General features: G+C 35.4%; 1 protein-coding gene and 1 pseudogene across 1 annotated transcript; one reads left to right on the top strand and one right to left on the bottom strand.

Moving 5' to 3' along the window:
* Positions 1-5,087: 5,087 nt before the first annotated feature.
* LOC145819408 (small heat shock protein, chloroplastic-like) lies at positions 5,088-6,613 on the bottom strand. Its single transcript, XM_082913395.1, has 2 exons — positions 6,486-6,613; positions 5,088-5,611 (listed from the first exon to the last, which is right to left on the bottom strand). The coding sequence occupies exons 1-2, from the start codon at positions 6,611-6,613 to the stop codon at positions 5,113-5,115; spliced, it is 627 nt and encodes a 208-aa protein (XP_082769521.1). The 3' UTR covers positions 5,088-5,112.
* An 856-nt stretch (positions 6,614-7,469) lies between these two features.
* On the top strand, positions 7,470-12,532 carry LOC114295246 (two-component response regulator ORR26-like; annotated as a pseudogene).
* Positions 12,533-13,161: the final 629 nt, after the last annotated feature.

Genomic DNA, 13,161 nt, shown 5'->3' with positions numbered 1-13,161 from the left:
GGAGAAAGTTGAACTTATCCGTAGGAGGCTTGTTACAGCCCAGAGTCGACAAAAGAGTTATGCCGATCGTAGGAGGAGGCCTTTGGCGTTTGAGGTAGGTGATCATGTCTTTCTGAAAATATCACCTAGGCGAGGCCTGATGAGGTTTGGGAAGAGTGGGAAGTTATCCCCTCGGTTTATTGGTCCTTTTGAGATCCTTGAGAGGATAGGTGAGGTTGCTTATCGGTTAGCCTTACCGCCGCAGTTGTCCGGAGTGCATGATGTGTTTCATGTGAGTATGCTTCGGAAGTATGAGCCAGATCCATCACATGTGTTGGATTGGACTGATTTAGAGGTAGATGAGGATGCCTCGTATGAGGAGAGACCGGTTCGGGTCTTGGATAGGCGGGATCAGGTCCTGCGTGGCAAGACCATTCCTTTGGTGAAAGTCTTGTGGAAACATCACGGAGTGGAGGAAGCCACTTGGGAACGTGAGTTAGAAGTCCGTGAGAAATATCCGGACTTGTTTGTTGATGTGTGATCTTGTATTTAAATTTTACGTTATGTTGAACTTAAGAGCTTTTATATATGTCTTAAGTTGTGAAACATTGAGAATGTTTTGGTTTATTGGAAGTATGTTTTAGAACTTGCCTCATACGGAAGTTGAATGTAACATTATATGTGTTGAATATATTGTTGAAATTGGAAGGATAGTGCATAATGTTGATGCATGTTGAAAGTACATATGTTGTTTACATATTGTGATATGTCTCTTGTTAAAGGGATGGGATGACCGGTAATGGGTCGAGTTGTTGACTGTTCAAGTGTAACACCGTTTAAAATGTAGGAAAGCTTGTTTTGCAACTTGTGCTTAATTTCGGGGGCGAAATTCTTTAAGGGGGGGAGGTTATAGGGATCCCGGGTTTACCCTTGTTGTATAGTGATCCGGACATGTGTCCGTGGATGTTGGTAGTTGTTTATTATCTTGTTCACATCCTTTTCACTTCGTATTTGAGTTATAGGATGTGTTGGGCGGATTTGTTTCAGGTTGGTTGAGTTTAGAAACCAAACTAGTTGCCCAGATTTTTGGCCTGTCCGCTCGAGCGGAGGTGTTGGCGCTCGAGCGGGGAATACATCCATCCAGTATCTTGTTGTGCAGTGTTGTGAGCTCGAGCGTAGGGTTGGGAGCTCGAGCGGAGGCCTGGTTCTGCAAAAGTGCTGGGCGAGTGCATTCTGCGCTCGAGCGGGAGGTTGGCCGCTCGAGCGGAAGTCTGTGAGTGGACGCTCGAGCGGGGTGTTTTACGCTCGAGCGGAGACCTGGGTTAAAGTCCCGAAGTTGTGACTTTTCAAATCACTTTTTCACTTTCTCTTCTCTCTCTTACTTTTCCAAATCACCATTGTTGAGCCTCTCACTCTAGACTCTACCTTCTCTCTAGGTTTTGATCTAGTAGGAGTGATTTACTCACCTTTGGCCTTTACAAAAAAGTTGTTGATCGTCGAGGGCTTCATTTTAATCTGAAAATCTCGGGTTTTGGAGCACGTTGGGTTTTGTCATCTTCTCCTTTGGGATTCCGAATTTGAGGTAGGGATAACCTACTCCTCTCTATGGGTTTTGTCTTTAAATTTTGGTATTTTGAGATGTTGGGCTTGGTTTTGGTAATTTTGTGAAAGATTGGGACTTTTGTGTAATTTTACAAAAGTTGGGGTTTTATTCATAATAAACCTAGTTGCATGTTTGGCTTAGAAAAAAATGGAATGATTGTTGAATCATTGATGAAAATGGGACCTAAGGGTTGAAATAGTAATTATGGAAAATGGCCTAATTACATTGTTTAATTAATTGGGATAATTAATTGGTGAGAAATGAGGAAATGAAATGTTGATTGAATATCCATTTGTGCATTTATTTTCTGTTTTAGAAATAACTGCTTTGGGCTATCGGTGGAGGATAGTCGAGATTGTTGTAGACAATGCATGATGATTAGGTAAACGGAAACTAATCAATGGAATGTGTCATGGAACTTGACGATTGATAGAATACATTAATTATATGTATTGTGTGATTGTATATAGAACCTTTGTGTTTGTATACGTTATGTGTAGAGGAGGAGATAGGGGATGTACTCCGCGGTTTAGGGGAAGATAGGGGATGTACCTCTAAACCGGATAGGTATTGGGAGGAGATAGGGGATGAACTCCGTAGACAGAGCTCATATGCTTGTCTAGAGAAGTGAAGATAGAGCTCATATGCTTATCTTTGTGAAGTGTGGATACAGCTTGTATGCTTATCTGTGGATATTGTTGATATACATATCTGTTGTAGAATGTGGATACAGCTTGTATGCTTATCTGTGGATATTGTTGATATACATATCTGTTGAGAATGTGGATATAGCTTTTATGCTTATCTGAATGTGAGATATAGTTTTTATACATATCTGTTGAAATGATGATAGAGCTGACATGCTTATCTGTTGAAAAAGGGAAAATGAAAGGTAACTTAGACTCATAAGTTGTAAGACATAAATATGAAATTTATGTGATTGTATCAGTGTTGACCAACTATCATTTGCTAATGTTTTAGTCATTGTCCATGGTTGGTTTAGTGTATTTCTACTGGGCTGTGGCTCACCCTATATGGGAATATCATTTTCAGGTACAGGAAGCATGCCACCTCCAAGGACATAGCTGGGAGGCTAGTGGCGGGCATAGTTTTGCCGTTTTACTTTTGATGTATTATATGTAACTTCAAGCCAAGGGCTTAATGTGTAAACGAGTTAGAACTCTTTGTTGTAACCAAGTGTTAACTTGGAAAGCTGTAAGCCCGTAGGGCATTTTGTTATGATGCTAACATGTAATACTTATGTAATGAGACGCTAATGAATAATAGAAGGTGGTTTGCTTATACGTCAACACATGTCTTATTTGATGGGTCTAATGTTATTATTTTGAGGGCGTTACATCAAACCTTGCCTTGTTCTCTCCTTACCTTGTTCTTTCCTCTTCTTATTCTTTTCCTTGGACAGCAGTCCTCATAGCCTAGTGTCACTAGTTTGCCTTCACATTCACGATGGTTTTATTTTAAAAGATAGGTCAATTGATTAATAGTTTAAAAATTGGGGAAGGAGTTAGTGAAAACATTTTTTTACATTGCATACTTATTGATTTTTTTGTTTATTAATTACCCTTAAATTAATTTGATTTTGATATATTTTCTTTAAATTAGGATTTGTGAGAATTTATTTGATCTGTTTCAACTTAATTTTAAAATTCTTTTAATTTTGTTTGGAGATTTGAATTTAGAATGCAAAGAAACCAAATAATTCTTCTTGGATGGGATTTTTAATTTCTGTTACAATCTCAAATTGGTTAACAAAGGCTTTGCCAATGTCCATATAGGAAAATTATATAATAGTCCTAAAGTATCACGTAACTATATTCTTTTACCAATTATCATTTATTATACTTCTTTATATTTCTCAATTATCTAATACAAATAATCAATGTTCCACCTTTTATACTAATTATACTACCATAATATAAATAATTAATATTCCACCTTTTCTACTAATTATACTATCATGAAACACCACGTGACCGTATTTCCGGACTATCGAATTATCACCCGTGCATATAAGACCTCGTTTGTGAATATTTTATTTTTGTAATTTTTGATTTTTTTGGGGCTAAAATATGAGGTAAAAAAAGTGATATACTTATGATATATTTTTATTTTAGAAAAGAAGAATATTTTACTTTTTTTAATAATTTATTAATCTTTTAATAACTTTTTAACTTAAACTAAAATAAACACTTTCCAAACGAAAACGAGACCTAAGTCTCTTAGACATTCTCCCCTTACAAGTCAGTTTTTGAGTGTGAGTCTTACATGAGATTCATATCATTCTAGCTAAAATTTTATTTTGGGTGTTCCATGGCTTTTTAGTTGGATTGCAAAAAAATTAATTTTAACTTGAATTAATTTCTGATCTGAGAAAAACTTGGATTAATTTTTGAAAGGATTATTTACTTATAAATATAGCGCAACTCTCTTTTTTTAAAAAAACTTCTCTACTTTTTAATTGGATCTATTTTTAATATTCTTTTTAGACTTTCAATCCTTACATAGTGTTGCAAGATTTGTTCTTTGTTTGACATTAGTGTAGGGAAAATTTTGCAAAAAAATCCAAATAAACCCTACGAATTTTGTGGCAGATGAACACTACATGGACATCTCTAATCCTTACTAAAATTCAAATTTGAATAAAAAGTCATTTGATTCCATAAATTTGAGTCCACTTTTCAAAAAATTAAATTTTTTTATTTTTTTATATATATTTTTAATAATTTTTTATTTAATATTTTACACAAATTTTTTTATTTTTTAAATATTATCTAATTTAAATATACTTAAAAATATAATATATGTAATAAAAAAAACTAAAAAAATTTATCAAATACAAATACATTTTTATATTTTGTTATATTTAAAGATTTTTGTATATATTTTTTAATTTTAAGTATATTAAACTTAAGTGAATTAAAATATTTAAAAAAATTTAAAAATAAAAATTAAAAATTTTAAAACTATTTTTGAAGACTTTCGTGATTACAATCTCTTAAATTTCTTCAATCATTACTTAAAAACTAAAAAATTGAACGCTTTTATCCAATCTTTCCACTATCATGCTTTTCTCTAATTTATAGCTTCCACTCAAACTACAACACTCATCAGTCTTACATTTAAGTTTATTCATTGAATATGAAACTTTCTACCAAAACTTCTAATCAACTTGAGTAAAAATATAAGTAATAACAACAAAAACAGAACATTTCATGAGGCATAATATAAAATTGTTGCACAAAATTTATATATATATATATATAAAAAAGAGTTTGTACACATTCATACATTGAAAATGTTAATTTCATGGACTCATTATAAAATAAGGTATGAACATCCTAAACAATAAATGAGAAACAAAATTAGAAAAACAATAAAAATGAAACCAACACAAAATATTTAAAGAGAACAAAATACTAAATTGAAAAGGCTACTCTTTTTTTCACTACATTGGAGGAGAGAAAAAAAATTAAACTCACTAACATGGAAATCTAACCACTAAATTAACCCTAATAATTGATTATACATTCAGCTACTCGTTGAACATTAATGCCCAAAACCTTGGAAGTGCCACTAGCTTTAGGTATAGTTATATACAAAACCCCATCTTTAACCTCAGCTTTAATCTTCTCAAACTCAACATTCTCAAGCAAAGCAACTCTATTACTATACCTACCTTGGCTCTTTGCAGACCACACTTCATTTTCTACCTCACTTTCTTGGCCATTTCTGTCCTTGGCCATTTTCTCAGCCTTGACAACCAATATTTTCTCTTCAACATAGACCTTCACATCATCTTTGGTCATACCGGGCATGTCGAATCTCATCTTGTACTCTCCCTCTCCTTCCTTTATCTCCCGTGGAGTCCTTCCCCTGCTGTACCCGCCGGTCTCAGTTAATGTCGGCAACGGCCACCCGCTAGTGTAGACAAAAGGGTCTTCCATCATCCTCTCCACGGTTTCCATCATTTGTTGCACTGTCCTTGCTGTTGGAAATCTATTCCACAACCTTGCATATAATGAAGGGTCAAAACTACACTATATAGATGTTAGGGAAAATTAGTCTAAAGTCTCTCTCCCATTTTTAGTAATGGGAGAGATCCACAATATTATTTTGTGATGTCTAAGGTCCATCACACATTCCCATACATCTCCCTCCATATCTGATCTTCCTAGAGAAAAGAATGCAGAGACTGATCTTTGAATTCGAGATTTTAAAGTTTGGTTTTCTTCCTCGTCTGATAATTTAACAAAGGCCTCCAGCTTCGGACTGACCACTATATATACATACACAAACTCCTCCTCCATCCATTTTCTAAGGTTTTTAAAGATTTCGAGCCCAGACCTCTTTCGCCATAGAGAGGAGTAAGTGCCTTTTCGCTCTATCTTTCTATCTATATCTATATCTATATCTATATCTATATGTATATGTTTGTGGTTGCTTAGATCTGTATCTATGTGAATTTTTTACTATATGGTTTTTTGTCTATTTGTAGATCCATTGAAGATTTGAATTTTCTGATCTAAAAATGTTTTATTCTTTGTACTTGTTGTTTTATTGAGTCTTCAATTGATATCCGTAATTCAATTTTTTGTGTAGTACTAAGAAATCTGAGAAATGTGTATTTTTTTTTCTTCTGACCCAAACACCACCCCTGTTTATTTCTGAAATTCTTATTAGATTGGATGAGCTTGATTGTGAACTTAGATCACAACTGGCTAGGCTTCAATGAACTTGATGTTGGCTGGCCAGAGTCATGGCGAACTGGAATCTCACTCCCACGAACTCAATTATGAGATGTGATTTAAGATTGTGATGACACATCCAAGGCTACGGTTTCTTGGATCAATGTACGATCACCAAGGACTATTCATAAAAATACAACTCTGCTGCAAATAGAGACAATATCTCTAGTTTCAATCCAGAGAATTTCTCTAGTTTAGACCAGAGAAATTCTCTGAATTGAATGGGCATCTTCTTCTCAATATCCAGAAGGTTCCATACGAGCATTTGCACCCTGAATATGCCTATGAAGCGGCCGATGTTTACATTTTGCAAAAGAAATTGTACTGTAGCACACACATATCTGGTAAGTTTTGGAATTCGGAGTAGAGACAAACTATTCTATTCATGGAGAAGTTCTTGTTAGAACTAAATTTAAGTGGAGAAAACTTTATTTGAAATTTGTGATTGTTGACTGCTTTAGTATTATTTTGTGGGTTTGTTAGTAAAGATTGCATTATTGGCTTACATATTACACAAAGTCATAGAAGTTCTTTGTGAATAGAGCTAGAGAAATTTGTGAACTCAGAGAAATTTTCTCTAACTCTATCCACAAATTTTCTCTTCACAATTTTCTCTTGATAAAGCCACACAAAGCCATACAAATTTTCTCTACACAATTTTCTCTAGATAAAGCCACACAAAGCCGCACAACTTCCTCTACACAATTTTCTCTGGATAGAGCCACACAAAGCCACACAATTTTTCTCTACACAATTTTCTCTGGATAAAGCCACATAAAGCCACGCATTTTTCCCTGGATAGAGCCATACAAAGCCACACAAATTTTCTCTAACACAATTTTCTTTGGATAGAGCCACATAAAGCCACACAAATTTTCTCTACACAATTTTCTCTGGATAGAGCTACACAAAGCCACACAAATTGTCTCTAACACAATTTTCTCTAGATAGAGCTACACAAAGCTACACAAATTTTCTCTACACAATTTTCTTTGGATTTCTTTGGTACTTAGAGAAAATTGGTCAAAATGGTGGTTGTTCAATTTTCTCTAGTTTGTTGTTGTCTAAATGGCTTACAGTCTGGTTTTTCTTTGGAGAGAATTTTTCTAGAGAGAAAATCTATGGGAGGACCAGAGAAATTCTCTAGGAAGTGCAGAGAAATTCCTAGAATTTCTTTGGAGAGAAAATCTCTGGGAGGTCCAGAAAAATTTCCAGAATTTCTCTGGAGAGAATTTCTCTTGGGTCGAATTTTCTCTGGATCGATGTTGAAAGACCTTAGACATTAGGACAATGTTGGCTGTCCTTTATGCTATAAAATCTTAATACCAGGGATCTTAAAAAAAAAAATCCCCTAGATATTAATGCATTCCCCATAATTAAATAATAAAATTATACTTTTTACCATTGTAGTTTTGCTTCAATGTATTTTAATCACTATGGTTTCGATTAGATAAATTATACTTTTTACTATTATAATTTTACTTAGATGTATTTTAATCACTATAATTTCAATTTAAATAATGTTGGACTTTATATTTTTAATTCAGTTTCAATTTCATTATTTCATTTAAGTTAATAGTTAAAATTTATGATTTTTGAAAACATGTTAATTGTGTAGAAAATTTTGACTATAATTTCAATAGAAAAAACAAATTAAAACTAGATTTGAAGTCTATAAGAAAGCACATGACACTTCTAACTTGGAGGTGCCTTTTGGGTTGGAGCCCAAGGGGACACCGACTGTTGGGGTGGGCCATATAGGACCATATTTCCCGGTGGGAGCTAGGCAGAGCATCTAACATATCGATCAAACTATCACAGCCTGCCTTTGGTGTGGAAATGCTTGATCCTAGATGAACACTGAAGCATCCTTGATCTCAAAAGATGTGGATTTACTTCCCATCCTCCGCATATTTCATTTTGTTCAACGAATGATCTTTATTGACCGGACATCTTTCTTTCTTTCATTCTTCTTTCATCATTTCTTTGGTGATGAAAATGCTTAATGTCTGTACTTGCTGACATTTTATAATTTTTCTATGCTACTTTTTTGTGTTTTAGTGACTACATGTTGTCTGGAAAGAGAGGGCTTGAACTCACTTCGTGAAAGAAAAGATGGATTTGACATCGTAATCAGTGATGTCAACATGCCTGACATGGATGGGTTTAAGTTTCTTGAGCATGTTGGTCTTGAGATGGATCTTCCTGTCATCAGTCAGTACTAGTGATTAATATTTGAAGCTTTGTTGTGATTGCTAGATTTTCTTGTTCTCTTCCATTCATGTCCATTAAAACTTTTATTTCTAACGCTTTTGCATTCTTAATCTTTGCAGTGATGTCTGTTGACGGGGAAACAAGCAAAGTAATGAGAGGTGTCCAACATGGGGCATGTGATTATCTTCTCAAGCCTATAAGAATGAAAGAACTACGTCATATATGGCAACATGTCTTTAGAAAGAGGATACATGAAGTGAGAGATATTGAAGGTCATGAAGGCACGTATATATGGTATATATTCCTACATATATTAGGTATTGATTTCCTAGATATATTAGGTATTGCCATAATTAGGTCTCTTATAGGATACTCTTTCTTGTAGTTAGATTTCAAGTAGGATACTCTTTCTCAGTTTATATATACAAGCCTTCTATTGTATAATATAATTCATTCAATACAATATCATTCAATACAATACATATTATTCTCTCACTCTCTACTATTCTAACATGGTATCAGAGCTATAGGTTAAGCTCTTGGTATTCTTCGTTTCACCGGCCGGCGGCAGCCTTGCCTTGGCCGACCACCGGACCTCAACCTATTCCGCTGTCATGTTTTCCTGTTAGTATCGATTCGTGGTGATCTCTTCCTTTTGTCCGCTGTTTATTCCTACCCCAAATATCTCTATCATATTTTTTTACTCGCAATACATTTTTTTCTTCACTCTATCTTTTCCTTTACTTCACCCTCAAATCGGTTTCTCTCTTCCAACCTATTTGAGTTTGAGGGGGGATATTACTAAATCATGGTGAGTATGGTTATAAACCATGCAAACCACCTAAGCTGTCTCCTATGGCGCACAACTTAAGCCGTCCCTTGTGGTGCACAATTTAAGTCGCCCCTTGGCGCACCACCCAAGCCGTCTCCTTTGGCGCACAATCCAAGCTGCACTCTCTGGCGCACAACCCGAGCCGCCCCTCTCTGGCGCACCACCAAACTCGCTCCTTGGTGTATCATCCAAGCTGTCTCCTGGCACACTCAGTCATTTGTTGCCATTATCGTTCAGCACCATGTCATAAGCTATGTGTGTGCCACGCTTGCTAGTTCAACATCAGTTCTCTACATCGGTCCAGCATGACCCCTTTAAACTATCCTGACATTGATTCCAGTTAGCTCCTACATCGATCCGGCATGACCCCTTTAAACTGCCTTGACATTGATTTTGGTTAGCTCCTACATCGGTTCGGCATGACCCCTTTAAACTGTCCCGACATTGATTCTGGTTAGATTCTACATCGGTCTGACATGACCCTTTTAAACTGTCCCGACATTGATTTCGGTTAGCTCCTACATCTGTCTGGCACGACCCCTTTAAACTGTCCCAACATTGATTCTGGTTAAATCCTACATCGGTTCAACATGACCCTTTTAAACTGTGCCGACAATTATTCCGGTTGGCTCTTACATCAGTTCGGCATGACCCCTTTAAACTGTCCTGGCATTAGTTCCAGCCAGTTCCTACGATGGTCCAACACAACCATAAACTGTCTCTCGGCATTACCTTAAATTGTCCTGGCATTAGTTTCAACCAGTTCCTACAATGGTTCGACACGACCATAAACTGTCTCCCTGCTTTAGTCCCAGCCTCTGATCTATTTCAAATGCCCTTGTGCTCCCGTTTGGATTTTGCAATCTATTTGCCTTTTATTTTATTTAGTTTTATTTCATGTTTTAGTTTCTCTTTCCAAACTGAAGATGTTTATCCTCCTTGAGTTTGAGGGGGGATGTTAACGTGTATATGGTATATATTCTTACATATATTAGGTATTGATTTCCTATATATATTAGGTATTGTCATAGTTAGATTTCTAGTAGGATACTCTTTCTCAGCCTATATATACAAGCCTTCTATTGTATAAGACATATCATTCAATACAATACATGTTATTCTCTCTCTCTACTATTCTAACAAAGGCTATGAAGAAACTCAGATGATGAGACATGGATCAGACCAATCTGATGATGGGCAGTTGTTTGGTGGAGGTGACTTGACTTCAGGAAAAAAAAGAAAAGATGCTGAAAACAGGCATGACGACAAAGACTTTGTTGATCCTTCTTCAGTGAAGAAAGCTAGAGTAGTTTGGACTGTCGATCTGCATCAGAAATTTGTCAAAGCTGTAAATCAGATTGGATTCGATAGTGAGTTTATTATGACCTTTCTTTTAAAGTGGGAATTAGAAGTCCTACTGATTCTATTTTGTTTTTTTCTTTTTGTTTTTGTTTTTGGTAAATTGTTACAACTAAGTGGGAGAGAAGACCCACATGCAGGTGAAGGGAATTCGAACCCTTGACCTCCTAGGTGCAACTCTGTAGTTACAGTTGTTTGCAATCTAATTGGTTTTCTGTTATTCGGCTGTTGTGTTCTAGAAGGTGATGATTTTCATCTTTGTTTGGCAGAAGTTGGTCCTAAAAAAATTCTTGACTTGATGAACATACCATGGTTGACAAGAGAAAATGTTGCTAGCCACTTGCAGGCAATACTCGTAACTCTTGCTCAAATATTAGTTGGAATTAACTATCGATATGGGGAGGTGTTAGTGATGAAAATATATATATTGACAATCGCATTGGTTTGTTTCATATATTTTGACATTCGTGATTAGGGGGTAGCGGGTTTTGAGTGCTGTTGGGGAGTGGGTTTAAGAACCTGTTTACGTTTTGTTGGTTAACTTTTTACATTGGTTGTCTTTGGAGAGTAGTATTGTGCTTCATCCTAATTATCAGATATTATGGGTTCTCATATTTTATATAAATGTCTCCCTAATTCCACTTGTGCCTTTCTTAAGTAGATTCTATTACTAAGCTCACCATCTATGATAGACCGCACTCATTCTGTGAATGATATCTTCTTTCATTAAAATTAAAATTAAGTACATGTGTTTGAATGATAGCTCTGAATATTGAAGGGAAATATGCTATCTATTCGACACTCGCTGGAAATTTGACAGAGATATTTTCATTGTACAGAAATACCGCCTCTACTTGAGTAGGTTACAGAAGGAAAACGAGCTAAAGGCTTCGTTTGGTGGGGTAAAGCAATTGGATTTATCTTCAAGAGACGCTGCTGCAAGTCTTGGCCTTTAGAATTCGATCAATATGCAACAAAGTGATGCTGCTAGCGAGATCTATGAAATATCTAGCAATAAAACTCTTGTCCAAAATGTCGATCCCAAAATCCACGAAGGTGATCTAAAAGGTATTGTTTCATTGCCAATGGCAGAACCCAAGAAAGCTCCGGTTCATGATATTCCCGATCCTCCATTACAACATATAAGACTTTTGGCAACCAAACTAAAACCATTATTTTGGTCTCTAAATGATTTTTGTGACAAAATTAAATTCATCACTAAAAAAATCACTAAAAATGTGCCTAGAAAAGTCTTTAGCAACGAATTTTTGAAAATGTCGCTGAAAAAGACAATTAGCGACCAATTTTATATTGTCACAAAATGTTTGATTTTACAAGACTAAACATTTGGTCGCTAATACTTCCGTCATAAAATGTCTCAATTTGGTCGCGAAAAACAAAATGATGACATTTTTAATGACAATGATATTTGGTCCCTAAAAGAAAAATAACTTTCTCTACACATTTTCGTCGCTAAAGTTGGGATAACTAAAAATGCACAAAAATTAAATGTCATCCAATCATAAAATAAATAAAAAAAGAAAAAATTTGACATCCACAAATCAAAGACACTCTATTACCAAATCATAATGAGTACATAGCTCTGAGTATATTCAAAGTTTTCAAATTCAAAATTTCCAAAAATTGACATATCAAGTAATTCTCTATCAACAGATAATCGTTGCTATTATGAGGAAGCAGAGCAATGTCACAGCGAAGCTTCTTATACTTTTCGTCAAAGGACTCCTCGTTAGCATCACAAACACCAAAGCTCCCTAAGGTAGAAAGGGACACAATTATTTAAAACCAAAATTTCCCCTTCCTGCCCAATCTACTTCTGCCTGGCATTCCTTCATCTTCATTGACACTAGAGAAGAAAAATGTGATTAACATTAGAGAGTTACCTAGTCATGAAGAGCTCTACTGCACAATACTCATCACGATTTGTCAATCACTTAGTAAAATCTCAATATTATCATACATCTATTCTGGCTACAATGATTTCAAGGCTTCATCTCAATACTCATTCATATAGGTGACTAAAAGTAAAAATGGTACATAATCTGTTCAAGGAGAACTAATGAGACACCAACCACATCCTAACAGTGTATTTGTATGATCATTGTTTCAAACTTACACACGCTAAAGGATTGAGACAGATCATTGACATCAACAACCACCTTCTATGCTCAGACCATACATCTGGACAAAGAGAATGCATTCCATTCTGCCAATCAATCAAAACAACTGTTAGGTATATGTCTGTGGAAGGATCAAAAGCACAGAACGATAATTAATTGTAAGGATCTGGATCAGCAAGCCAGGTCAGGATTACAATGTTAAAATATCAAACTAAAATGAAAAGGAAGACCAATTTGTGTGTGCATGAATTGTAGCAGGAATGAGGG

Source organism: Camellia sinensis, chromosome 2 (genome assembly GCF_055761805.1).
Source record: "Camellia sinensis isolate YWXY chromosome 2, ASM5576180v1, whole genome shotgun sequence".
Classification (NCBI taxonomy): Eukaryota; Viridiplantae; Streptophyta; class Magnoliopsida; order Ericales; family Theaceae; genus Camellia; species Camellia sinensis.
Note: the sequence above shows the minus strand (reverse complement) of the source record. Positions and strands in the feature narration are given on the sequence as shown.

Excerpts from the sequence above, each read along its gene's own strand:
- LOC145819408 (XM_082913395.1), bottom strand. The coding sequence starts at position 6,613 with ATGCTCGTATGGAACCTTCTGGATATTGAGAAGAAGATGCCCATTCAA. Across the intron at positions 5,612-6,485 it reads TCTCTATTTGCAGCAGAGTT|GTTGTGGAATAGATTTCCAA; the intron begins GTATTTTTATGA and ends ATTATATGCAAG.